The sequence below is a fragment of the Antechinus flavipes genome, chromosome 1, assembly GCF_016432865.1.
Source record: "Antechinus flavipes isolate AdamAnt ecotype Samford, QLD, Australia chromosome 1, AdamAnt_v2, whole genome shotgun sequence".
Lineage (NCBI taxonomy): Eukaryota > Metazoa > Chordata > Mammalia > Dasyuromorphia > Dasyuridae > Antechinus > Antechinus flavipes.
Genome location: NC_067398.1, coordinates 123679091 through 123706362, shown reverse-complemented (window position 1 = coordinate 123706362; position 27272 = coordinate 123679091). Strand labels below are relative to the sequence as shown.

General features: G+C 35.6%; 1 protein-coding gene across 2 annotated transcripts in view; it reads left to right on the top strand.

Moving 5' to 3' along the window:
• FYB1 (FYN binding protein 1) overlaps positions 1-27272 on the top strand; it is a 115861-nt gene that overhangs the window by 33133 nt on the left and 55456 nt on the right. For both annotated transcript variants that reach the window (XM_051990196.1, XM_051990206.1), the window contains exon 2: positions 21126-21285. In XM_051990196.1, coding sequence (XP_051846156.1) covers positions 21126-21285 — 160 coding nt within the window. The remainder of the gene's footprint in view (positions 1-21125; positions 21286-27272) is intronic.

Here is a 27272-nt window from a genome sequence, read left to right as displayed (position 1 = left end):
TATCAAAACTTCCCTCTTACAATAGAATAATTGATGGCCGAGAAGTTAAAAGTTAGGAAATTGTCCAATGTCTATGTTCTTTTTGCTTTGGCAAAGGTGGCTGAGAAGATTTTTATATCTTTTTGAGTTGAAAAATCTTTTCAGCTGAAACTTTCTTTGGTTTCTACACATGCGTCTACTTCCTCTAGCTAAATGAGTTGGTTTTAGGAGCCAGCATGAATTGTAGAACTGTTAAACTGGAAAGAATCTTAAGATCCCCATGCCTCCCTGTGAGGAAATTCCAAAATTTTCACCTTGAAGTACTATTTTTCTTCCCTTGGTTGGTAATCAGGAGGTCACAAAATAGCAAAATGTGGGCTCTTTTATATTAACATCATCTCATGATAAGATCAGTAAAGGGAAGCTGTCAAACCAGCCAATGATCCCCAAACCACTGTTTGTCTTTAGAATGTACTATAATTTGCTACATTTTTATGATCCTTGTTTTAGCAGAAGCAATTTGCTTTTAGACTCATGAATTTGTTGTTATCATCCCATAGTCAATAGACAATTAAAATTTTTAACATGTCTGATCTTCATTGATCAGCCCATCAACATGTTGCTACTTTGATGTTCTTAGAATAAAGTCCTTTCAAAGGAAGTGAAAATAGAATAATAAATTCCTTTTAAAGGAAAGAAAGAAAACAAATTTAGAAGTATGCTGCGTAATAAGAGAAATCATTAGTGTTGGGTGAAAAAATCAGATGAAAATGTTCCTCAAAATGGATAATTTATTTGAAGATAAACATGAATTCACTATATTGAAAGAGACTGGTTTTCATGTCAATTGATGGAGGTTCCAGGTCCTCTGTAATTTACTAGCAGACTTTACCTTAGAGAAATAAATATAATCCCTCACAAAGATGTTTGGAAGCCATTGCCCTCTTTCTTTGAAAAAGAGCTCTTTTAAAAGCTCTTATCTCTTGATTGAACAAAACTAATTTTTTCTCCCCTTTCTATTATTTCTCCTTTCCAATTTATATTTCCATCAAAATAATATTCCTAGGGCACAAATGTAACTATATGATTTCCCTGCCCAAAACCTTTCAGTAGCTTCCTATTGCTTCTAGGAAAAAAAAGACCAAGTTCCTTATCCTATTACTTCAAGTCTGACAAAATTTCATGAACTTAGTTTTCAGACTTATTTCCTATTTATGTATTTCAAATGTATTATCCCTTTTTGTACCAATTATGATCCATACAAATTGGAACATTTTTTCCCAGTTGTTTTTCAATTGTGTCTGACTCTTCCTGACCCCATTTAGGGTTTTCCTGACAAAGATATTATAGTGCCAAAAAAGATAAGTGACAAAAGATACTTTGCCATTTCCTTCTATGGCTCATTTTATAAATGAAGAACATTAATGATTTATCCAGAGTCATACATCTGAGGCCAGATTTGAACAAAGGTGTTCTTGACCCCGGACCCAGCACTTTATCCACTGTACCACCTGTCTGCCCCACCTTAGAGATCATTAAACCTTTTATCTCACTTTATATCACTTTAAAGTTGGGGGCAAAGCATTTTGCAAAAATATCACCTTTTATCCTCACAACAACCCATACTACCCTTTAGGAAACTGTGGCAAACAGAAGGTAAGGGATTAACCCAGAATCACACAGCAAATAAGGATTTAGACTCAGTTCAGACCATATACTTTATATGCAATGCTTCACGCCCATGGTCCAACATTCTGCCAAGAAAGCATTATCTTCTAATGTCCTGGATCCTTCCATGATGCCAAAAAGAATTACCAGATATCTCCTAGGTTGAAGAAAAAAAATCTTTACTTAACTGTTCTCTCCCCGTGAACTATCAGTTTATATCCCTCTTCCCTTTATTAGTAGAATTTTATTGTCCTTGATCTCTACACTGTGAATAACTGGAGCTGCATAAAACAAGCCTAGATTCAGATTAAGTAGTGAGTTAATTAATCACTTTCAAAGTAAGGAATACAGTTTCCAAACTGGAAGTTCCCCTAGGCAAGAGACTTCCACCTGTCAAAGGAAAGGTAGAAGTGTCATACACAAATCATAAATGGAAAGGTAAGGGAAGGTGGCTCATAATACAATCATTCCCAGGACTTAAGTTTCTCACCACAAGCTGACAAGTACAGAATAATATGGATGTTCTTCAGTCCTGTGGAAACAATTCTTAAGTGATTGTTTCAAATAAGGGGGTCATTATTTGTGGATAGGACAGAATTTTGTGATGGGAACAGGTTCTGCAATCTTTAATTAACTTTACTCGTTAAGTACATAGGAGAATGTCAAGAATTGATTGATCATTTTAAGTTGCATTGAAAGACTGATTCACAAGTCAGAGTTTGCTGAGAAAATGATAACTGAAAAATCCAGATTATTAGTATATTCTTTACATATATCATATCGATATGTATACAGACAAATTCAATCAGCCAACAAAATTGGCTGTATCTATTATGTGTCAGATACTGTTGGGAGCATTAGACCTAAATGAAATATTCTTATCTGACATGTTGAAAACTGATACAAGGTAATTTTGGGAAATCTAAGAAAAGTTGACTATGGTCATTGACTCTCCTTTTTCACCTCTTAGTGTCTTCTCATTCCCCTAAAATTTGTCTCCTATCTGAACTACTTGAGTGAAATTACTTTCTCCAATTATCCATAATTCTCTTCGTTGCTAAATCTAAAGGTTTTTTTTTTTTTCATTCTTTATCCCTCGTGACTCTTTACAACATTTTTCACAACCTCCTTTGCACCACTGATGACTTCTTTCTCCTGGACACTCTTTCATCCCTAGTTTGCATGATCTTGCTCTCTCCTGGTTCTTGTACTATGTGATTGTTACTTCTTAGGACATCCCTTATGTCCCCTCCTTGTCGGGTGTAGATCATAACTCCAGTCTACGTATTCTTCTTTTGTCCCTCTATACTCTTAGCTCCCAGGGGTACAATCATTACCTCTCATCTCTCTCAAGAGATAGCCCTACATCACCAACTACCTCCTAAACTGGCAAATCTAGCCAGCCAGATCTAGAAGTCCCATAGGTATCTTAAACTTAACATGTCTAGAACAACTCATTTTTTCCCCTAAATCCTTCCTTTCCTTTTTCTCTTGAGCACACCACCATTCTCCTAGTCACTTACCAACTTAGGAGTTATCCTTGATTCTTTCTCTAGAATCAGGAACTTCTGAGTTCAAATCTAGCTTCTGATACTGATGAGGTTAGTGAACCAATTGATGAGGTCAGGGAACCAAATGATGTGGTTAGTGGCAGTGCAGAGAGTTGTGGGAACCCCTTTTTGGTTGGTGCAGGTCCAACGTGAAAGAATTCACAAATCTGAAATATTAGACTGGCAAAAAGGAAGTTTATTGTGGGCACTGAAGAAGCCAGCTTTTGCTAGGAGACTGACTTCTTCAGTGGCAAGATCCTGACAGAGAGATAAAGGTCCTAGCGGAGAAATCCTGGCAGAGAGATAAAGAGGGGTTAAGGCTGAGAAGAGAAAGTCTTCACTACAGGCAGGGGTCCTGGTAGACAGCTATGTCAGAGAGAGGTCTCGTGGCATGGCATGATTCCTACTTTTAAATCACTGCAAATTATGACTTTAAAATTGCATGTTTTTATAAGAAAATATGAGACTGGGGTTTCAATTGAATGAGATTCCTTCAATGTTGTCACTGCCCCCAGGCCCAGATTTCTGGTTGAATGAGACCACTTAGTGGGAGTGGGTCCTGAGTCAATTTTCAGCTCAATAGAAATATCAGGTCCATATCTCCAGCTAAATGAGACCACTTAAGTTCAGGCTAAGTAGGAGTGGTCCTGGATTCAACTCAATAGAGGGTGCAGCTAGTCCCACCAAGATAACAAATGAAATCACTTTGTCTTGATTCCCTGAGGTGGGTCTCTCCCAAAGGAGAGTTCCCCCCCCCTCCACCAAAGTCAGGACAGTTTCAGGGTTCCCCCCCATAAATACTTACTAGCTATGTGACCCTAGGCTTCAGTTTCCTCATCTGTAAAATGAACTGGAAAGGGAAATGACAAGCCATAGTGATATCTTTATTAAAAAAAAAAAACCCTAAATGGGATCATGAAGACACAACTGGACATAACTGGAAAGAACTGAACAATAAAAACACTTTTCTAGCCAGCATTTCCCTTTCCAAGAAGACTTCAAGTGCTCAGAACTTGCTAACTTAGTGCTGAGGTAAACTTGGGACATCAAGGAGGTGATATGATGACATACGAGTGAACTAGAATGAAGTGAGGGAGGCCTATGTAAAGTCACCAGCATCTGGGTTCAAAGGCCAGATACAGATCGGGATGACTGGAGATGGCCCTGGATGCAGTGAGAGACTTTGGCCTTTTTGTGCTTTTGCTGGGTCCAATTTGACTGAGGCCACATCTCATCAGTGATTAAGGTTAGATTAGAAAAGAGGAAGGAATGGCCTGGGAAAATCCTCAGGATTTCTAGATGAAACAGAATTCTGTTTACATTCATCACTCTGAGTCATTCAGGGTTCAAAGAATGACCCAAGTAGGGTTTGGCCTGGGACATATTGTTGGCTGATCAATGAGAGTTTAAGGCATGATCCTCATCTGTAAACTCTTAAATCCAATTCACTTGCATATCACGGTATCACCTCCCTAATGTCATCATGGTCCTCTTCATGAATGAAGGACAAACAATATCCTCCATGAATAGTAGTATAAGCTGCCCTACTGGGGACCCAACTGGAACTGATACTTGGGCAACACAACTCCTTTTCTTTTCCTTCTCTTCTCACTGTCCACACAGAGTATCACATCTTTAATTATGAGTGCTCTGCCCAAAGAAATATAAATTTTGGTTCCAAAGATGGCAAACTAAATAAAACATAATTAAAAAGATGAATCTTTTAAGAGTGAAGAGATTATAAAAATCATTCCAGATCCACACAGAAATGATCTTTGTATGATCTGTTGACTTAATTTATCCACTATTAACCTAAAGAATTTTTGTGAATGGGGTCATCAGTTTACCTTATATATACATTTATCAGGATGACTGGAATTTGGAGTACAGAGTAGTTCCATATGCTTGCAGAGAATTGAACTTTGTTGCTATCTTTGTGAATTACTGGAGTGCTTTTAAATAATAAGGTGAATTTTGTATTTACTGAACAAAAGCCCCATTTAGGGATTTGGGGGAAAAAAAAGAAAAGGAAATTCATAGTTAGGCTGTCTGTTCTCCTCTCCTTAGGCAAAAGGAGCTAAGCAGAGGTTCCTTGCAGAGTCTGTGCTTATGTCAAAAGAATATCAATTATGATTTATTCCTGTTATTTTGACATATGTGACATGGGAAAAGGGGAAGAGAAGCATCTGAAGATAAGCATATAGGTATATTATTTGTCATTACTGAATAATTATCCAAATTCCAAGTTGGTGGGGGGAACAGAGGAAGCAATAGCTTATGAATTCCAAATGCATGAAAACTCTTAGAAATACAGAATTTACATGTCAAGGATACAAATAGTGAAAAAGCTTTCAAACTTTTTGTTTGTTTTTTTGTTTTGCTAAGCAAATTTCATGAAGCATTCTTTCATTGTGTAGACCTTGAATGCTCAACTTCTGCCAGTGATCACAGGATTACAAACACCTGAAAGGCAGAGCGCAGACTAGAGATGAAAGACTTCCTTTTCTTATTTTCCTCTCATTGATCATCAGATTGGTTTTGATCTCTGCCTTTCCCCTCCATCCTGACTTGTGCCCTAATTATCTATGCCGGTACAATGCTGTTTCAGTATCACCCCTCTTTCCGTTGTAATAGAAGATTCTGAGCTGGCCCAAATCCTGTCTGTGGCCCCATTCAAAGCACTCATTTCTCTTCCTAATAGATCTCTACTACTGTGTTTCCCACTAGTTTGGTTTTCAAATGTTTCTCATCTACCTCTTTTGCAAATCTTTTGAAAAAGATAAAAGCTATGACTGAATTGGGACAGAAGAAAACTCAAATAAGACTTGAAGTTCATCTTTCACTAAGCCTGCAGCTCGTACTTGAGAGGTTTGTTAAGAAACTGTTTTTTCTCCTGTAGTTTATATGATTTGTGTTTTTTAGATGCTTTGACATAAATAAATATTAGTTCTTGTATTTGACCATGAAGAAATGATCATACATTATAGTTGGAAAGGACCTTGGATATTATTTTTTCTAGCACATTTTACAAATGAGAAAACTGATGTCAAGGTTATATGAATTGCCGAAATTCATAAAGAATGTGTCAGCTACAGAGTTGGTATCCGGATCTCTCCTAACTCCTTCTCCAGCACACTTTTCTCAGAGTCACAATGTGGCATTGTGTCTAGGGGACTAGAAGGCCTTTATAGGCAGGGATTCATTCTCTACCTTCCACAGTGCTTTGTATGTAATAAACATTGATTTAAATTTGTTGAAGGCACAGTTCTTTTAAGGCAGGGAATGGAATTCTCTGATGTATTCTAAGCAGGATGCTGTTTTAGGCATCAATGGAACTGTTGGAGATTGGGAAAGCCTGAAAACTGATCCAAGTCCTTCAGTATAGGTTAAAATTACTTTTCCCCTAAGCATAGGAAGCTTTGTAAACTCTAGGAACATCTCATTATATTTACACTTGGTATGTTTTGAGAGTAAGAGGCCAGTAATTTATGTTTTCATAAATTTTCATAATTTATAATTGAAAAGCATTTTGTATATTAACAAACATTTATTAAACACATGTTTCACATGCTATTATTTCATAAAAGCATAGGTCCATTAGGGTTCCAAAAAGAAGCAAATGTGATGAGGTATAGAGGTGCAGAAGCATCAAATCCCCAAAATATATTGAGGTTCCAAGATTCTCCAGTAAATGGTGGGATTGGGTGTTGGACCTCAAAAATGTAGTAGGGCTTGGGGATGGTGTCATAAGGTATCTCAAAAGAATTTGTAGACTTAGACCATCTTCAAATCAAGAGGCAAAGATTTTATTATGCTGTTGATGGTGGGATAAACTCGAAGAAGGACGTTTTAGCCATTAACAAAGAGGAAGATGCCATTAAGGAAAGCTTAAATTCCTATCTAAGGAATTGGGGGAGGAGGGTGTTGATTAGGCCATTAACTGGCAGATTAATCCTAAAAAGAGTTACCTGTAACAAGGAGAAAGATCATAGAGCAAGCCAAGTCCATAGAAACTTGATGCCACAAAACAGGAGGTTCACAATGAATCTGTAAAGAAGGGGGTACTAATAGGTTTTTTTTTTGGTAGGGGAAAAATAAATTGGGGGTTTGACATCGTAACTTGACCTTTTGACTATATATGGTAACTGTGAGGTCATGATGATTTTGTCAATGTGAGAAATTTGGCTAAGAATTCAACTTGGACAGACTGCCATGAAAGTCCAATTAACGATAACAAAAGGTCCTCTTATAATTTTATCTGTGCTCCTTGAAGCTTGCCTGGGGATGGGCGGAGGGGGACTCTGTTGCTTGGTCAGCAAAATTCATGTTCTCCTGTTTATGCCTCTTTCTATGGCCCACAAGCTAGCAAAGACCTAAGATCTTTTTGTTGGGGTGTTACTCCCCCATCGAATGGAGTTGTTCACTTGAATCTAAGTCTCCTGACTATATTATCTATTGTACTACTATAATACATCTGACTATAATATCTACTGTACTACTATAATGTATGACTATAATCAGTTTTCCCCATCCTAAACAGTTTTTTTTAGGACTAGGACAAAGCTATGATGATAATAATAGCAGCAGTAATAATAACTAGCTTTATATAGTGCTTTAAGATTTGCAAAAAGTACATGACAGTCAAAGCTGCTGTCTCTAGATTCCTGAAACTCAGAGAAATTCTTCCTTGAATGCAGTGAAAGAACTTATATGCTCAAACTTTTATACATACATTCAGTTCTAGTTCAACAACCAACTAAAGGCTTTTTGTCACCATAAAATAAATCAAAAGAAAACAGCTCTAAAGTCGGGGATAAGAGTATGGACAGGGATTCCTTCATCATGTATGGTCAGAAGCAGGCTCACCAATCATCCATATTGGTTGGAAGCAGGCAGGATATATTGTGTGTGTCCTGAAGACTGCATTTTTAATCAGTACAAATGCAACATTTTATGTTTAGATTAAAATATCAATCTCTCAAATACAAATTTTGGAAAGCATGACAAGAGAGTATTTCCTTTAGGAGGAAAAAAAATCTAGGGGTTTTAGTATTTATTGCAACTTCAACATAAGGCAATAATTGAAAAAGTTAACATAATTTTAGGTTATTTTGAGATGGCACAGGGGATAGAGTACTGATATAAACTGAGATCTTTTGGGGAGAAGGGTTGGAAAGGCCCTGATGTGAACTGTGTCCCCTTTAATCTGTGGGGGGATGAGTGATTCAGGGTTTCAAACTCTCCTCTAAGAGGGGTATACCCTCCTGTCCATAAAGGAAACTCCCAAGATAAGTAATCTCATTCAATTTTGAATTGAATTGAATTGAATTGAAACTCACTCTCTCAGATTCATCCAGAGATTCGTGGCCAAATATCAGAGCAGTCCCAATATACCTAGCACTGTATGCCCAGACATCTTTGCAGAAGTCCTAATAGGATTTTGACCATTGATAAAGATATTTTCTTCTCAGTATAAACCCATCTTTGCAGTAGTCCTGACAAGATTTTGCTCACTAAGAAAACTGTCTTCTTAGTGCAAATAAATCCCCTTTTTGCCACAAACTTCAGATTTGCAAATTCTTTCACAAGGAATCTGTGACATTTTGCAGAAGGGATAGCTTGTCCTCAATCCTTGCACCTCATCAGTGCCAGGCCTAGAGTGAGTAAGTCTCCTCATTCTGAGTTCAAATCTGGCTTCAAACACTTACTGACTATGTGACAAGTCACTTAATCCTATTTGCCTCAGTTTCTTCATCTGTAAAATGAGCTGGAGAAGGAAATGCAAACTACTACAGTGTCTCTGCCAAGAAAACCCCAAATGAAATTATGACTGTAAACAACTGAACAACATTGAAAGGCATAATATCTACCTTGGTTTTTGTCCTTCATTCTCATCAGGGAGCTGATGCCATGATATGCAAGTAAATTGGATTTAAGTGAGGATGGATTAGTATCCAGGACCAATGAGGTATTAATACCATTGTATTCTGTCTGGTTCAGATCTGTTTAAATTATGTCATTCAGTTCTGGGTAGCCCATTTTAGTAATAACACCAATAATTTGGAGAGTATTCATAAGAACCATGATACCTCAAAACAATGCCAAATGGAAATTAGCTGGGAGAACTGTAAGCTCTCAATAGGAGAAAAGGACTTAAGAGAGCCATAATGACAGTTTTCTAATATAGAAAAGAATGATACAGAAAAGAATCTTTAGAGTTTTTCTGCTTGGTGAAAAGTGGTACAAAAAGAAAGATTTTGTCTTAATATAAGAATTCCAATATAGGTTGCTCCAAATTGAGAGACAGTAGGTAACCTCTCATTGGATATCTTCTCCAAAAAAAATTTAGATGACCACTTACTGGTCACTTACTGAGTACACTGCAGAAGGATTCTTGTTTGGGTACAGCTGGATTAGATGGCTTCTTCCATCCTTTCTGAATGTAATATTCTGTGAGCTACGAGAAAGGTAAAAACCTTATTCCTATTAACTTGTTTTTGTTTTTGTTTTTAATTTTTATTTTTTTAAATAACTTTTTATTGATAGAACTCATGCCAGGGTAATTTTTTACAACATTATCCCTTGCATTCACTTCTGTTCCGATTTTTCCCCTCCCTCCCTCCACCCCCTCCCCAAGATGGCAAGCAATCCTTTACATGTTGAATAGCCTATTAACTTGTAAACTCCCCAAAGATGGGAGCCATTTCATTCATCTCTGTATTTCCCTTAGGTCCTGTTACATTCATGTTTTTTGTACTTTTTGTACTTTTTGTTGGTGTGAACTGAAATGACTTGATACATAAATAACAAGAAATTTCAAAAGTGCATATAGTCCTTTAAGAATTATTGTCATTTTCTCTCACTGTGTTCTCTTCTTCTTCTTTTTGTTTAATAAGGCAATTGGGGTTAAGTTACCCAGGATCACACAGCTAGGAAGTGTTAAGTGTCTGAGGCCAAATTTGAACTCAGGTCCTGACTTCAGGGTTGGCGCTCTATCCACTGCACCAACTAGCCACCCCTCCATTTTCTTTCACTGTGAACCTGTGGGTAGGTAGTATAAATATTTTCTCCATTTTATAAATAAAGCTGATTTTGTATCTTGCTTACATTCCACCAGCTAATTAATAGCAAAATCAGAAATACTGTACAACTATGCAATTTGAGCTTCTAGTCCAATCCTGAGAACAGTCAAACAGAAGCAGAATTAGGATCATAGAATTTAGAGCTGGAAAAAAACTTAGAGAGCATATCATTCAACTCTCTAATTTTACATTAAGGAAAATGAGATCAAGCTAAAAAAAAAAAAGAATTTTACTTCTTTATACATTAGGGGAGCTTTACACGTTGAAGAGCTGGATTTGAAACTGGTTTCTCCCAGTACTCTTATTATCATACATAGGAATAACAATTCTGGGAACAAGGTTTTGTTGCAATAAAAATGAGAGGAGAACATTGCATTTTTCCACAAAAAGTTGGCCATGAGTTAAAAAAAAAAAAAAAAAAGCTTTTTGAAACCATTCTTTGAGATATTAATTGGGTGCTTCCCAGTATGAGTAGTATAAGAACGAACTGGTTCACAATTAATTACTTAAAGGTCAGAAGCCATAGAAGCAATAAGAGATTTCAAAAACAGTGATTTGAGTCCCATAATCTACTAGTTAATATAAAAATACCTGTAACAAATAACTTGGCTATTGATAGAAAGAGCTAAAGTTTAAAATATGAGAGTACACAACTTATTTTTCTTCTTTCCCTGGTTCCTATCTTTCCCTTTCTATCCCTTCCAAATCATAACTTATAGATGTCCTTTTGTTATATCAAATAGAGCTTAAACTTGAGCTTATAGTTCAGCTGCATCTGAGAAAGGAAATTGTTAGGCCTTGTTGTGACCCATTTTTATGCTTTCCTCCTTGTAGGAGGATTCTTCTTAAACCATATGTTATCCAAAGCAAGATAGTTAAACTGATATAAAATTAAAAGAGAAGAATGAAAATCAGTTTTGATATATTTACCCTCCTAGATTTATGAAAGCTGATACAAAAAAAGTTTGTACACAATTTCTTTTTCTTTGCATTCAGTGTTTTTATTTCTTATTTTGTTTATTCATTTTATGTCTTTGTTTCTTCCTTAACTACCACTGCAAAATAATGTGGTCTTTGACTTATTTTAATTTGCATTACCTTTAGAAAACAATCTAAAAGTCACTCTTGCAATTGATCTGAGGGGGTAAAAAATTGTTCCTATATAAATTCTGCTCCCCTGCTCTGGATTTTCTTTTGACATAAGTGAGCTGATGAGAAGTCCCACACTTTGACTATGTTGATTCCTTGATTCTCCCTTCTCCTACCATTTAACGGTATACAATACATTCAATATCCACTGTACAAACTGTCTCCTGAGAGAAGGAAGTCATGTTTCTTAATCAATTACTCCAAGACTGAGAATGTTTACTGCAATTCATGATACTGGTATACTTTATTTTATTGCACTTCTCAGATAATCTGTTTTTTAAAAATTGAAGGTTTGTGGCAACCTTCTTTGATCGTCTATTGGTATCATTTTTTCAACAGCATGTGCTCACATCATGCCTGTGAGTTGCATTTTGGTAATTTTCAAAGCTTTGGGGCACCACAAATCACACCCCATATAAAACAATGAACTTAATAGATAAATGTTCTCTGTCTTGACTATTCCACTGACAAGCCATAACCCCATCCCTCTCTCTTTGGCCTTCTCTATTCTTTGAGATACAACAATGTTGAAATTAGGTCAATTAACATCTCTACTGTGATCTTTTGAAAGTAAGAGTCAATTCAACAAATTTCATTGTTGTCTTATTTTAAGAAACTATCACAGCCACCCCAATCTTCAGCAAATACCTCCCCTGATCATTCAGCTGCCATCCATAGTGAGGGAAGACTCTCTACCAGCAAAAATATAACTTGATGAAAGGTCAGGTGATGGTTAGTGTTTTTTTTTTAACAATAAAATGTTTTTAAATTAAAGTATGTGCTTTTTTTTTTAGACATAGCTATTGCACGCTTAATAGATTACATTATCATGTAAATATAACTTTTATGTGTAATGGGAAACTAAAAAAAAATTCAGGAGACTAGCTTTATTAAGATTTATTGCAATAGTCTGGAACTAAATGGGTAATATCTTTAAAATATGCCTGTAATTTATCTGCTTTGCTATCATTTACATTGAGAGGCAACCTGTGTAGTAAATCGCAAGCTATCCTGGAATCAGTTCTATTCCCATCTCTGATACATACTAGTTGTGTGTGGTTCTAGGCAAGCTATCTGTCTTTTCAGTATGCAGGATAGATAAGACTCCAAGCTACAGAATAAATAAAATGGTAAAGAGAGTCTCATCACAAGAAGTTCCCTATAGCAATGAAATCAGAGTTTTATAGAAACAGGGGAGGAAGGAAGGGAGGGAGGGAGGAAGAGAAGAAGGAAAGAAGGGAAAGAAAGGGAGAAAAAAGGAAAAGAAGGGAAGGGAAGGAGGAAAGAAAGAAACATTTGAGGCCACCTCCAGACATCCTGATCTATATCTTGCCACTGGACCCAGATGGCTCCGGAGGAATACAACAAGTACTCCTAACTTCCCCAAACCATCTTGTGTAGCTTTGTACCCACTTGGTATCTAATTGCTTGACTCCATATTATATGGGAAAGAAAGAAAGAGAAAGAAGACACAACACTTGTAACAAAACAAATCTCTTACTGTCCTTGTCCATAGATATGTTTCTTTCTGCATCATCTATCTGTCAGGAAGTGGGCAGCAAGCTTCATCCTCAGTCCCCTAGAATCACGACTAATCATGGTGTTAATGAGAATGGTTTGGTTTTAGAATGTTGATTTTACATATAAATTGTTCTACTAATTTCATTTTACTTCAGACCACAAATTGTTCAGACATTCTCCAGGAAGTTAACTATTTTGTTTGCAAACTCTGTATTTCAAAGTCTAACTCATCACGTTCCGCCCAAAACTCAGCCTCTTTCTAGCTTCACTATTTCTATTAATAACTATGCTTCTAATCAACTAGGGCTATAACTTTATTTTCAATACGGACTTCTCCCCCTCCCCCCTCACTTTTCCACATGTAATTAGCCAACAACTCCTATTAATCTTTTTTTAATAATAGCTCTCAGATCTGTTCCTTTCCCTTTTTTTCTCCAAGTTAATAGGCTGTACTAAATCGGATCAATTGGATTAGATCAATTAGAGAGTCTTTTTTTAATTAAAAGAACAGTTCTCTTCATTATGTATAGATGTCATCCACAACTGTGACATATCTTCCCTAAACACTTTCCATTTAGGATACTACTCTGTTACTCAGAAACCACTAGTCCTTCAATGACCTTGGCTACTTGGAACATAGTCAAGAAGACTAAAAGGAAGGAAACGAACACTTCCAGGCATAATAAATGTCATAAAGTCCATGCCCTCAGTTTCATATACTTATTTTTTAAAAGCTAATTAAGAATTAATATCCTTGAGTTCAGATATTAGGCACTCTTGTTTTAAATACTGTTTTAGAAAATGTATTTATCTAACTTTTATCTCCACAACAGAGAAGAAGCAACAAATTAGAAGGTTGGGAAAGGAGGAGAAAGCCTGTGTTCCAGACAGCTGAATTAATATAATTAGCAACATTTTGAATAAATGAGGAATTACTATAATAAAAATTAAATTCTTGCTACCCATCTATGGCAATATAGCTAGTCGCATGCTAAGTGAAGGTGAATTGTTCTTCTGAATATGTCAGTTGTATCTAAGGACAACATTTCAAATTAGACTCTTGTTCTTTTAAATACAATTTTATGAATATTTTGCTTTTATGTTGCCTAAATTTCCCTTTCCCCACTTCCTCTGCTCTTTACAACACCACTGCCACCTATCTTTGAGTCATCTTTTATTTAAAAAAAAATTAATACAGAAGGACAAAAAATCAGCAAAACAGATCAATACATTGAAAGAAATCTAACAATATATGCAATGTTCCACACCTAAAAATCATTGCCCACTACCCCCACCACTGCAAAGGAATAAGAGAATGTATCTTTTCAAAATTCTTATTTGGGACCAGTAATATTTTTTATGACTGAATCAGTTACTTTTAAATTAAACTCCTATATTTAATCTAACAAAGTCCTATTTATTTAATCAGTCTCTTCTCTCCATTTAGGGGAGGAGAAGGGAAAAGGGATGAAGAAGATATAGTAAATTCACCCAGGTTCTCTAAAATAGAGTTCCTTTCATAATTCTAACCTCTAGGGAGAAAGGGGCTTTGTTTTCAATTTATTTCAGGTTAATTAAATGAATGTGTAGGGTCTAGAAGTGGAGAGAAATGAGGGTGTGATCTAAGATATGATCTGAGTTTTGAGGCCTATTTACTGAAAGAGTAACTAGAAGACCTAGCTAAATCAAATGAAATTTCCCAAAAGTTGGTGAGAAAATGAGCAAGGCACCTGCAAACAAAGAGAGAATGTGGATCACAACAAAGAGAAAGAATGTGGATCACAACATAGTATTTTCACCTTTTTTGTTGTTGTTTTTCTTTCTTGGTTTTTTTTTCCCTTTTGATTTTTATTTTTCTTGTGCAATATGATAAATGTGGAAATATATTTTTTAAAATTCCACATATTTAATTTATACTGAATTACTTGCTGTCTAGAGGAAAAAAGGGAAAGGGAAGGAAAAAAAATTGGAACACAAGGTTTTGCAAGGATGAATGTCGAAAACTATCTTTGTACGTATTTTGAATATTATTAAAAAAAAAAAAAAAAAAAGAAAGGAAAAAGAAAATGGGCAAGGGAAGTTGTAGCTATGGTCCAAAGCAGGGAAAGTTATAACTGACTCAAAGAGAACACACTCCACAGCCTTTGGTGCAATGATAATTTTTCTAGAGCCATGCCTTTAGTCAAGCTGGGGTTCAGGATCTAGACAATACTCTCCCCATTGGTGGAGATGGTGATTGGGTAATCACTACCCACAGCTTCCTGCTTGCATGAGGGGAGGGGTTCAGGAGATCTCAGGAGAGATGAGATTCTGTTTTCCAGCTTCAAGAGTACATGCAATTTCATAGCTTCTCTAAATGTTTACTTCTTCCCTAAGACTTTTGTCTCCCTTCCAGCATCTGAACCACTGGAGTTCTTCCTCTCTCCTAGTAGAAACCCTAGAGGGACATTGAGTGAGCTTTCTCTCTACCAATAAGACTCTTAGGCAGATACCTAAGCTTTGAGTGTGAGTTATAGTGTCTAGTACAGTTTCTGTCACATATTAGGTGTTTAATAAATGCTAATAAATTGATTATTCTGCCTCTAAAGCTTATTACCTGTTTGATTTTGGTAAAACAAGGGGGGCTTGAAGTAGATGGGCTTTGTGGTCTCTTTCTAGCTTTAGAACTATCATCTAAGTACTACAAACCAATGATCAATCAATTGATTAATAATACTATACTGAAAATATCTCTTGCTTCTATCCAGCAAAGTAAAAAAAAAGGAAATTGTACTTTTTTAAACTTTTACTTGGGAACTGAAACCTCAGACCTTATTCTTGTTTTCTATCCCACCTCTTCCTCATCATCAGCACACCCCATTCTTGGCTACTTAGAATACAAAAGTCAATTTGAGTGGAAAAGAATATTAACCCCAATCCTTATGGGAAGCCAGGTAATTCCTTGTGCCTGACATTCCCTATCAAAACCAGAATCCCTCAAACCACCTGAATCCAGAATTAATTGACTAATTAGTTACTCAGTTTCTGATATCTAAACATTCCTGAACTCCCTCTCCTCTTAACTTCTCTCTCACCTAGAGAAAGGATCAAGTTCCACAAGTGCCATCTGTCCTTAAACCCTAACCTTAACTCCCTAGGACCTTTTGCTCTCTATCAATTACTATTTTCATAAAGACTATTGACTCTAATTTCCATTTTTGGCTCAATTCATCCTTTCTTTTTTAGCTCTGATCTTTTATATCAAATCCTTTCATTATTTTTCCTTAGGCCCTTTCTTTCTTGAACTCCAGTTTCCCACAGTTGTATAATATCTCTATTTCCCTATTTCTAGCATTTTCAGAAATCTGACCACAGCCTTAAAACTCCATGTTTACATAAAAATGCACGAGAGAATCTTCTCCCTTGTTTGCTTCTTTAGCCACCAGGTAGCATTGTTAACCACTGATACAAAAGAACCTAGCTTAAAAAAAAGAACCAATGTTCCACCTAATAGTTGGGAAAGTACTGTGGTTCTCTGAAAATGAGTGACTTTATATCTCTCAGGTCAACTCTCCCTGGTCTCCTTAGACAACAGTTTCCTAGCCTCTTTTGTATTATAGGATGCTTTGCCATCTAGGGAAGACTATGGACCATTTTTCACAATGTTGTTTTAAAATGATTAAAACATAAATACATAGGGCTGCAAAGAAAACCAAAAGTTAGTGTGTGTATATGTGTGAGGGGAAGATATATTTTTCCCATCTAAATTCATGGACTCTTTAAAATTTATAGATCTCTGGGGAGTCCATGAACTCCCAGATTAACTCCTATGGTAGACTAATGTAGACTTACTGATGTGGACTTATCCAATCACCAGAATAGCTCTGAGTTCCTATCTACCAGAAATTCAGCTGCTTTGCTGAATAAACTAAATTTCACTGGTGCATTGTCATTTGATTATGATATAATGGGACTGTGTATACAATGTTACATTCTTTTGCTTAGGATCAATAAAGAGGCTAAATTATAAATTATAGGACATCTATAGCAATATCTCATTGTTTAATGAGATATAATGAGAAGAGTAGAGAGAAGTAATGGGAAGTTTTATCACAGGTTGACCTTACAGTATTTATTTTACCTCAAATGATATAACCTTTAAAAAATAAACTATCAGAATGGAAAATACAAATTTAAATAATTGCAACTGGCTTCCCAGAATATTTATGAGTGCATGAAAGTGTCAATTCACATACTTCATAATTTCCTTTTATTAATTATAAAACTTTACTATATATTTCTTCTATTTCAAATTCTTCTGAAGTAATTCATCTATTTTGAAGGGAACACAGAAAGAAGATAGAACTAAGGGACTTAGGTCAAAAAATCTAATTTAAAATTCCAACTTTGACTTCCCTGAGCTTCAGATTCCTAATGTGTAAAAATGGGAATAATTTGCACAAACTATTTCATAGTATTGTTGCTATATAAGTTCTTTCTGGGATGGGAATATCCCTTGTTATTATTATTAAGCCCTTCTTTATAGTCCCCTCAAATACTATTTTCATTCTAGAAAATAGCAGAATGATCAATTGTCATATTATCAAATGCTATAATACAATTGAGTTTTCAGAATAAATACTATTATTATGTTTGGCTAGCTGCTTTCATAGGGGGAAAAAGACTGATATTTTCCATCTGATATTTTTGCATGAATTTGCATGTTATCTTGGACATGTTTGACAATGACCAAATAGTATGCCATGGTAAATGAATTTCACTGTTAATTGTGATTGTAAAAAAGGCTTCAGTGTATATACTGCCAAGCTTAATGAGAGAAGTATTTAAATAATAGTCTATCTAACCATTTAGTAACATCTCATTAAAATTTCAAAAATCCTTTGACAATTTTCCAAAATTGGATTAAGAAGAAGATTCTGTTACGTTGGAATTGAAGAAAATAAATGGTGGAGTGATACAAAGACAGAATAAAAGGCATTTTCTAGATGGAGAGGTATTAACTGCATGGTCCTGCAGGATTTTAATGCTAGCATCAGTCTTACTTGACATTTTGATAATTGCTCTGAAGGAGGAAGAACACAAATCAAATTCTCTTATAAGACAAAGTTTTTGAAGTTGTAAAATGCCACACTGATGAAGAATAACCTGCAAAAAAAATCGCACAAACCTATACGAATGTGAGAAAAGTGAGAGCTCTCAATATAAGCAAGTCTTAGGTATTAAATAAGTGGAGGGCAGGAGAAAGAAAATTAAAATCAGACAGTCTTGGAAGACCTTGACATAATTTTTTATTGAGGCCAACAAAAGGCCAAGAAAATGCCCAGAATTACCTAAAAAAGACTTTTCTTTTTAAAGGCAAAACAGAAAGCATTGTCCAAAAAGTGAATAAAACTTTACTCTGTATTTGCATTTATTCCTACATGTGGATCTGATCTATATATATCAAGAAAAGCAAAATAACTGCAAAGGTCTAAATGAGAATGACTAAAATTACCAAAAAGTTGATGAAGTTTTATAAGATAACAAGGCTAAAAAACAAAACAATACAAACAAAAACACTCTGGAAGGAGTAGTCAAAAGAAAAAAAATTACCTAAATTTATGTGCTAAATAGGAAATAATTTCCAATGCAATGTTATAATGAAAATTGAATAGCCCCAAAAGAAATCTTTAGAATAATCTAATCAAAAAGCATTTTACTATATACCTTCTGCATTTCAGACATGGTGCCAGCCACAAATACAAAATAAGGACAGTCACTATAATAGAAATGTAATTCTATTGGGCAGCAGAGAGAGTAGAAAAAAAGAACTGGGGCATTCACAAATAAGTAAATGCAAGTTATATACAAAACAAATACAAAAATACTGGGATGGGGCACTAACAATTGGGAGAATCTGATCTGAGTCTTGAGGAACCTTGAAGTTCCAAGAACTTAATTCAAGAAAAGAGACATAGCATTCTGGGGATTGGCAGTAGGGCAGATTAAGGAATTTTATGGAGGCAGAAAATAAAAGACTGTAAATGGAAATCTGGAATGAGGTGGAATAATTATAATCAGCCTAGAAGAATAAGCTGGAGCCAGACTTTGAAGAGTTTCAGCCAAACAAAAGAATTTGTATTTTATCACCAAGGAGTCCTTGAGGCTACTGTTATAGAAAAAGTGAGAAATCTGCCTTAGAAAAATCCCTTTGGTAGCTGACTGATTTGGAGTGAGGAAAGATTGGATGTAAGGAAACCAATCAGAAGATAACTGATTGACATAGTCCATAGACAGAGATGATGAGGGCTACACTTAGAGTGGATATCATATGAGTAGAAATAAAGTAAAGGATGTGAGAGATATTAAAAAGGTATAATTGCCAAGAAAAACATTCCAATGCATATGTAAAGTGAGAGAGAAAGAAGAGTAGAAAATAATTCAGTTGCAAAACTGGGTGGCTGAGGAAATGGTAGTGTTCTTAACGAAAAAAAGAACTTAGGAAGAAGACTAGGTTTGGGGGAAAGCAGAAATTGAAGATGCAGGTCTGGAGCTTAGAAGAGAGATGAGAGTTAGAGAAGTAGATTTAGGTGATCTCTACACAGAGATGATAGTAAAATCCATGGGAGTTGATGAGATGACTAAGATCAGATGAGAAAAAGAAGAAATATCAGAACAGATTCATGGGGTACATTAGTACATGGGGGCAAGATTAATCAAACAGATTGGAAGGTAACCACAACAGAGCAGTATCATGAAAATAAAGTAAATGATAGTTTCTAGAAGAATTGAGTGTTTAGTAGTATGAAATGTTGTAAGGATCAAAAATGATGAAGACTGAAGTTTATTGATAAAGAGATCACTGGCAACTTTAGTAGGTTTGGAAGCAAGATTACAAAGGATTTGCAAAGTGAGCTAAAGGAAAGAAAGTACAGGCAACAAAAATAATTTTTATAGGAGTTTAGCTGTGAAAGGGAGAACAGCTTAAAGGAATGATTGAATCAAATAAAGATTTGTTTGTAAAACTGGAAATACATCTGTAGACAAGGAGGCAATAAAAAGAGAAAATTAGGAAGAGGGGGAATTATAGAAGGGGGAAAGATAATCATCACAAGGACAAATAGAAGAGTTAGTATTGGCAAAAAAGGGCCACCTCATCTTCTAAGATTAGGGAAAGAAGGAAAAAATGTTGGGTGAGGTGGTACAGATACAGAGGTGTCTTGAATTATGAAATTGAACAGGAGAGGTGAGTTCTGAAGAATGACCTTACTTTTTAACTGAAGGAATAGTGTAAGTGACTTGAGAGAAGAGAAAGTTTTGAATAGTTACTTTGAGAAATAAGAAGGCAATAAGGAAGGAATAAAAATACTTGTCATGTAGCAGCAAGAGAGAAAGTCAGATTGGATAGCATAAATTTATAGTGAAATCAGCCAACCCACTTGCATGACTTCTTCCCAAGATGTGTTCTGTATTACTTGGGAAGGACTAGAAAAAGTCCAAAGTAAGAGTAATCCAAGGCTGGAATTTGGAAAGACTTAAACAGAATAAGACAAAAGGAAAAGGAATCCAGCTAAAGCATCCAGATGTGAGATTAGCAACTAGGAAAACAGAGGTTTTCCTAGCAGGTTGAGCAGAAATTGCTAAGGAGGAAGAAAAGTTTAGGATGGGTAAAATAGAGAGATGAAGAGACAAAAAGTTGTGGTCTGATACAGGAATTTAATTTAAAGATTGTGGAAGGGAAACTATGTGCAAGAAAAGATGAAGGGTAAGACCACCCCTGTGTGTGTGTGTGTCACAAGTTGAGTAAAGTTACAGATCATAGGAGTTGAGGGGGTTTGGTAAATTGGGAAGCAGGACAATTTGAAGCAAAATCAAAAGTAGTATGATCTGGAAAAGTATTTCTTTGTAGGTCTATGTTAAAAATCCTTATTTTCATACATAAAAAAGTAATCAGTCCTCATGAGTCAGGATGATACAAAAAAAGCACTGTATTTAGAGTCAGGTTGGTGGTTCAGATCTCAGCTCTGATTCTTACCACCTGTAACCTTCAGCAAGTCACTTCACCTTTCTAAATTTATATCCTCATGGATATTGATGAGATCAGACTAGATGAGATTATCTATAAATTCCCTTCCAGATCTAAATCTATGTTTTAAAAATCTGTCTTAATTCTTTTTTGTTGTTGTTTGCATTTCAGTTTCCAACAAAGGAACAGTGCCTTATTCTGTGACCACATTACCTCCACCTCCTCCACCAGCACATCCTTCGGCTCAACCAGCCCTTCCAGCCTCTTACCCAACACAACCACCAGTTCCAAGTCTACCTCCCAGAAATATCAAAGTTCCCTCTGAGCCAAAGTAAGTAGGAAATACATCCTTCCAGTCCTTTGGATCTATCCAAAGATTGTTGTATAGCTTTCTTTTCAGTTGTTAGTACTATCCATTGAGAATGGTTGACTTCATGGAAAATTACTTTATTGGTGTCATTGGTATGCTTTTGGTTTCCCCAAAATCATTTTTAGAATAGATAGATCTTCACAAATATCTGAACATCAGCTTTCTGTTCATAATATGACTAGTAGCCTGAGAGGAAAGAAACAGAAGAATTAGAACTGAGGAGAAATTAAAAAAAAAAGTTTAGTCAATAGAAAGCAATGGCTTTTTGCAGCAAGAAATCAATTCAATAAATATTTAGCAAACATCTATTCTGTTCAAGATACTGTGATAGGCTCGAAGGATTCAAAAATTAGTACAACACAAATATGGCTCTTCAAGAGTTTAAATACTGTTTGTTTGTTTGTTTTTTTCAAAGAAAACTAATGACACCAGGAAGATGATGTGTTAACTTGCAAGTGAATTGAATTTAAGTGAGGCAAGATTATGCAGATTCACAGCTGAAGATGATAGCACTTCACAACTATTTAAATAAAGGGAGTGAGGGAATAAGAAAAGTAAGAAAATGATTTCCAAATTTAAACCTGGGAAACTGTGAAAATGGTATAGTTATTAACATAAACAGGGGGTTAAACAGATGATAAATTCAGTTTTAGATAAATTGAACTGACGGTGCTTGGAGAATGCTTATCTAGAAATAATGAGAAGGCATATGGAAAATGGAAGTAGAAAAACAAGAATTCTTTAAAGTTGTTGGAGTTTAGAAAAACAGACTTACATAAAGAAGATAATTGAAGCTGTAGGGATAGATTACATCCTTAAGGGAATGAATTCAAATAGAAAGAAGGACTTAGGTTAGAACCTTAGACATTTAAAAGAAAAAGGAGAAAGAGGACCCAGTTTTAAAAAAAAAAAAATGTAAAAGGAATATGCAGAGGAAGAAGGAGAACCAATGGAATGCCATGTCATTTTACAAAAACAAAGGCAGGCAGAAGAAGGAGCTCTCCAAGACCAAATACTACAGAGAAGTCAAAAAGGATAAGGAGAAGAGAAAAGATTCTTGGGGTTTGTCATAGGGATGTCATTAATCACCTTAATGAGGACAGCTTCAATAGAATGATGAGGATAGAAGCCAGAATGAAAGGGGTTAAAAGTGGTGAGAAATTGGAGGCAGTGAGTGCAACAAATTAGTAACCTTGGCATATGTGAATCTGTGCAATGGTTTTCTCTTTTCTGGTTTCTATATTCTCAGGAGTATTGTTTTCAGTTTTGTAACACACTATGAAACTAGAATTCATCCAGAGGGAATACCCAAGATTGTGAGGGAAGGACAGACTGACGGAGTAAATGAACTTGATATAGTTCTTCATGCTGAGTTTGTGGACAAGAGAGATATATGGCTCAAAAATAGTACATAGAATGAAGTTATCAAAAAGATATATTTATCTATTCTTTTGACTAAATTCAAAGGGTGGTTATTAATATCATCTTAGACAACTTCAATGTCAATTTAGAGGAAAGTTTCTGGTGGTATTCTCCAAGGATCTATCTTGCTCTCCAGACATCCATTCTTATTCCTATACCCAGGATAAATGACTTGGACAAAGACATAGATAGCATATTTGTCAAATTTTTCAGATGGCAAACATATTGTAGCTAACACACTGGATGACAGGATTCTCTTCTGCAGCCCCCACCAAAAAAAATCTCAATGGGGGACCTCAAACTGCCCAAGGATTAAATCCTGCTGACACCTGTTTTTGTATAATAGGAAAGCTTAAAATGGGTTTTACATTTTAAAACACAATTAAATTCTATTAAAAATGTAAGAGCACAATAACTTAGAAAAACATGGAAAAACGCATAAAATAATGACAAAATAAATGAGTAGTAATGAGAACATTATATACAGTAAGAATAATATTGTCTTAAGAATGACTGAGGAAATGAGTCACTTTGACTATTATAAATATCCAAATTAACTATAAAGGATATATGAAGAAAGACACTATCTGCAACCAGAGAAAGAACAAATTAAAAGAGTATAACACACACACGTCTAATGGCAGCTATCTCTAGAGTGGGGAAGGAGGAAAGAAAAATTTTTTAAAATTACATAATTTTACATAACTTCATTATATATTTAAAGGGAATAGCAAATTGTACATAATTGATTTGCAATTTCCTGTGCAATCATTTCATTATGTTATATTATAGAAATACTTGTTCTATTCCATAAATTAAAAATAAAATAAACAAGTGTGAAAATATACTAAAATTAGCATTGGAAGTAGAGGAGGAAGAATTTTCCTGTATTCTTCCAATGATTAGGTAAACCTGTAGTATTATTTTCTATTCCAAGTATCATGCTTTAAGAAGGATATTGAAAAGTTAGAGAGAAGAGGGGCATCAAAACTCTCAAGAACTGGTTGTAAAAACTCTAAGCATTGACTTTAGAGAATACTTAGCAGAGGAAGATGTTTGTTCAATAATTGTGACATGGGGTGTTTGGGAGGATTAGTACCTCTGGGGTGAAAAGGGCTGAGTCCTTTTTTCAGGGCTGCCCATCTACCTTTGGTGTTCACCTTTCATTCAGCCTTTACCTGTGCTCCAAAAAACTATGGCATTCACAGCAGCAGCCACACTATGGTAAAACAAACAAACAAACAAACAAAATCCAAGCCAAACCAAGTGAAGAGTAACTAACATACTTCAAACCTATTGGTAAATTAGGGGTATGTCTCCTCCAAGTATGTGAAGATCTCCCTGTTTGGGATGTAAAGACCCTTACCCAAAAATGACTACTCAGAGATCACTCAAAATAGAAAGCAAAAAATTGTTTATTGTGGAATCTCTTGAAAAGCAGGTGGTCCAGCCGAGAGCTTATAGACTAAATACCAATAAAAGTCACTGACTAATGTTAAGTAAATATGTCTGCCTATGCAGGACACAGGGAAATAACAAAAAGTGTGTGTGGGGGGGGGGAGGGGGGGATTCATACAATACTTATCTTGTAAATTCTTCATCTTTCCATCTCACACAATACCCCCTGTAATTTGTAAATTATATTTACCATATTTCTATGAAGACTTACAGACTTACAAAATCAATGCTCACCATCTGAATCCATCTCTCTCTACCACATTCCAACCTTCTTTCTGAAGAATCATCATTTTAATAGCATCCTCTGTATGCAGTATCTTTGACAGGGACCATTGAACTCTTCTGGTTACTAACGTAATTATACAAGGCAGAAATAAAAATACAAAAATAAATAAAGATGACAATCTAGGGAAACTGAGGCACACATTACACACTCTCCTTCTGAATATTTGAATTATTGAATTACCTCCCCCCTAGATACCTGGGAGGTCTCAGCACCATAATTTTGACCAACCCTATGTAAAGCAAATAAACCAAAATAAAACTTGAAAAGTGCAAGGACTTATGGCAAAGACAAGTCTCTCTCTGATAACCCCAGAGTTAATCAGCAATACACAAGCTCCCTGTTGCTAGCAAATCAGATCCTCTGCAATTGGGGAGCATCTTAGTCAGAGAATCCAGTTTGAGATGGACAGTTCACTATGAGTTAGGTCTGTGGTCATTTGTGCATTTAACTCAGCCTCTGCTTATATGGGGAGGAGCAGTGCTCAAGACAGTCCTGCTGCCCATCCTAAGAGGAGCACCCCAAGTCTGTCAGGGACTTCAAAGGGGGAAAAGTGAGGCCTGGAGTAGTTCCACCTGTCCCCTCTCAGAACAGGATCCAGAAAGGATCCAGATTTCTGAGCAGAGTTATCAGAGTATGCACAGTTAGAAGATGAAGGCAGGCAAACCCCAAACTTCAGAGGCCTGATCTCAAAATTTCAGTGTCCTCTGAGAATGCTGAGATAACAATTAAGAAACTGGGGTTACAGGGCTGGAGACTGCCAGTCCCAAAACAGGTTCCTAAGAGCTGGCAATCAGAGAATAGTCTGCCAGAGCAATTCCAACAGAATAAGGGATTGAAAGCTAAAGCATCAAGTAACCATCCCACAAATAAAGCTCCTATACATCCATAACAGCAATAGTTACACAATTTAACAATTTCCATACCAAATCTAAACACACAGTAATACAGTTATAATTTTAACAATAATTCATCAACCACTTTCCCACTCACCCATATCAGTCCAAATTATATCAGGAGCAGGGCAGGGGTGATAGTCTCAACGTAAGCTGCTTCAGGCTGAGAATGGGTGGAGGCTCTCAGTCCATGCAAGGGGTGGGTATGGTGTGCTGACAGCTACCAAAACTTAAGATGGGCCAATCTATGTCCCAGAAGAAGTTCAATAATCTGTAATTTGACTGAAGTCTAGAACAACAAAAAAACCAAATCTAACAAATAAAGGTTAGAATAGTCTGAGATAGAAAAACTTGATTCATCAGTCTGCTGTCAAATATGAAATCCTATGTGAAGAGATGTTTGCTTAACAGGGCAGGTAAATGCTGTCAGCTACAGTACCAAATAAATAGCAGATAGCTCTCACTGTGCTAATTGTCCTCTCATTAGTTGGAAACCTTTTAAAAAACACTTGAATAATGAATATCATAAACACAATATCCAGTAACAGATGATCAGACTAAATCCTTATTTGCCCAAGTAGTTAGGATATAATAATATTTAGGATATAACAATTACATATAACCAGGATGGAAACAGCAAGGTATGACATAATTGAATTGCATTAACAGTTCTTATTGATTATTGTTCTGATCATAGAAATCAATCATAGGAGGAAAAATGCAGACATGACTATAACGTAACAAAAGCAGTTTAAACTTAGCTTTCAGCAAAACAGGATAAAATAGTTTTAACTCAGTTTTATTCCAGTTAATTGTCCCACTAACTATCAGAGGGTGGAGCTTTAAAACTCCCATATAGTATTAACTATAAGCCCAAGAAATTTTATCTTCAATAACAAATCCCATTAACCAAAGTTTCAGATAAATTCCAAACAGTTATTTACCATGACTTTATATTGATAACAGTAAAAAATTTATCCCAAAAAGTTCACACAATTCTTACATACCCAAGTAGATGTTTCATAAGTTGAACTTTATACCAATCATTTTGCTTTTAAAATACCCAATACACAGAAAAATCCCAAACTACATATCATCCACAACAAAAACATTTTCAAAAGAACAGAGGCAAAAACTATTATTCTTGGAGTCCCTTTAAATAATCGGCATCAATACAGTTAATTAAAACTCCTATTTTCACATAAAATAATTTGAAAAGTTCTTTAAAACATCAATTAAACTTTTTGAAACAACCCTTTTAAACTATAGATCACATTTATGATCGTATTCCTTAAACAAGGAAACCATTATGTATCTAAAGAAACAAGTATTCAATCAATTAACATCTTGTAAGAGCAGCCTGTCCCTTTAAAAGATTAGATTGCTTTCTTCAACAAAAGGAACTAGGCAGCCGTAGCACCTTTCCACTACTGCCCTTCCCCGCCTCCCCCCCCCCCCCACACACACACACACTTCCAAAGAAGTAGCCCCAAGGAGTGAAGGGGAAGTCAGCTAAATCTTTACCCTTGAAAAGAAAAAAAAAATTCTTTTCCCATTTCCCATTCAATTTTCCTACGCAGGAATCCTTCTCAGGATTTAGCCAATCATTTTATTTACTTTCTCCCAATATCAAGTTTCTTTCCAAGTCTACCAGGCTTCCTAATTTTCTCTTTCTCTCTTGCTGAATACTTTTCCTTCTATTTCTCTTATCAACATTATCTCCCCAGAAACACATCCCATCTCTGTCTCTCTGTGATTACCCTTTTCCCTGCCCTTGTAAAGTCTGAATTAGCATTTTGATTCTTTGACTTTCTCTCTTTTCTCTTTCCCAATCTCTCCTCACATATACCTTTATTACTTCTTTCAGTAATTCCCCAATTGATTTATAT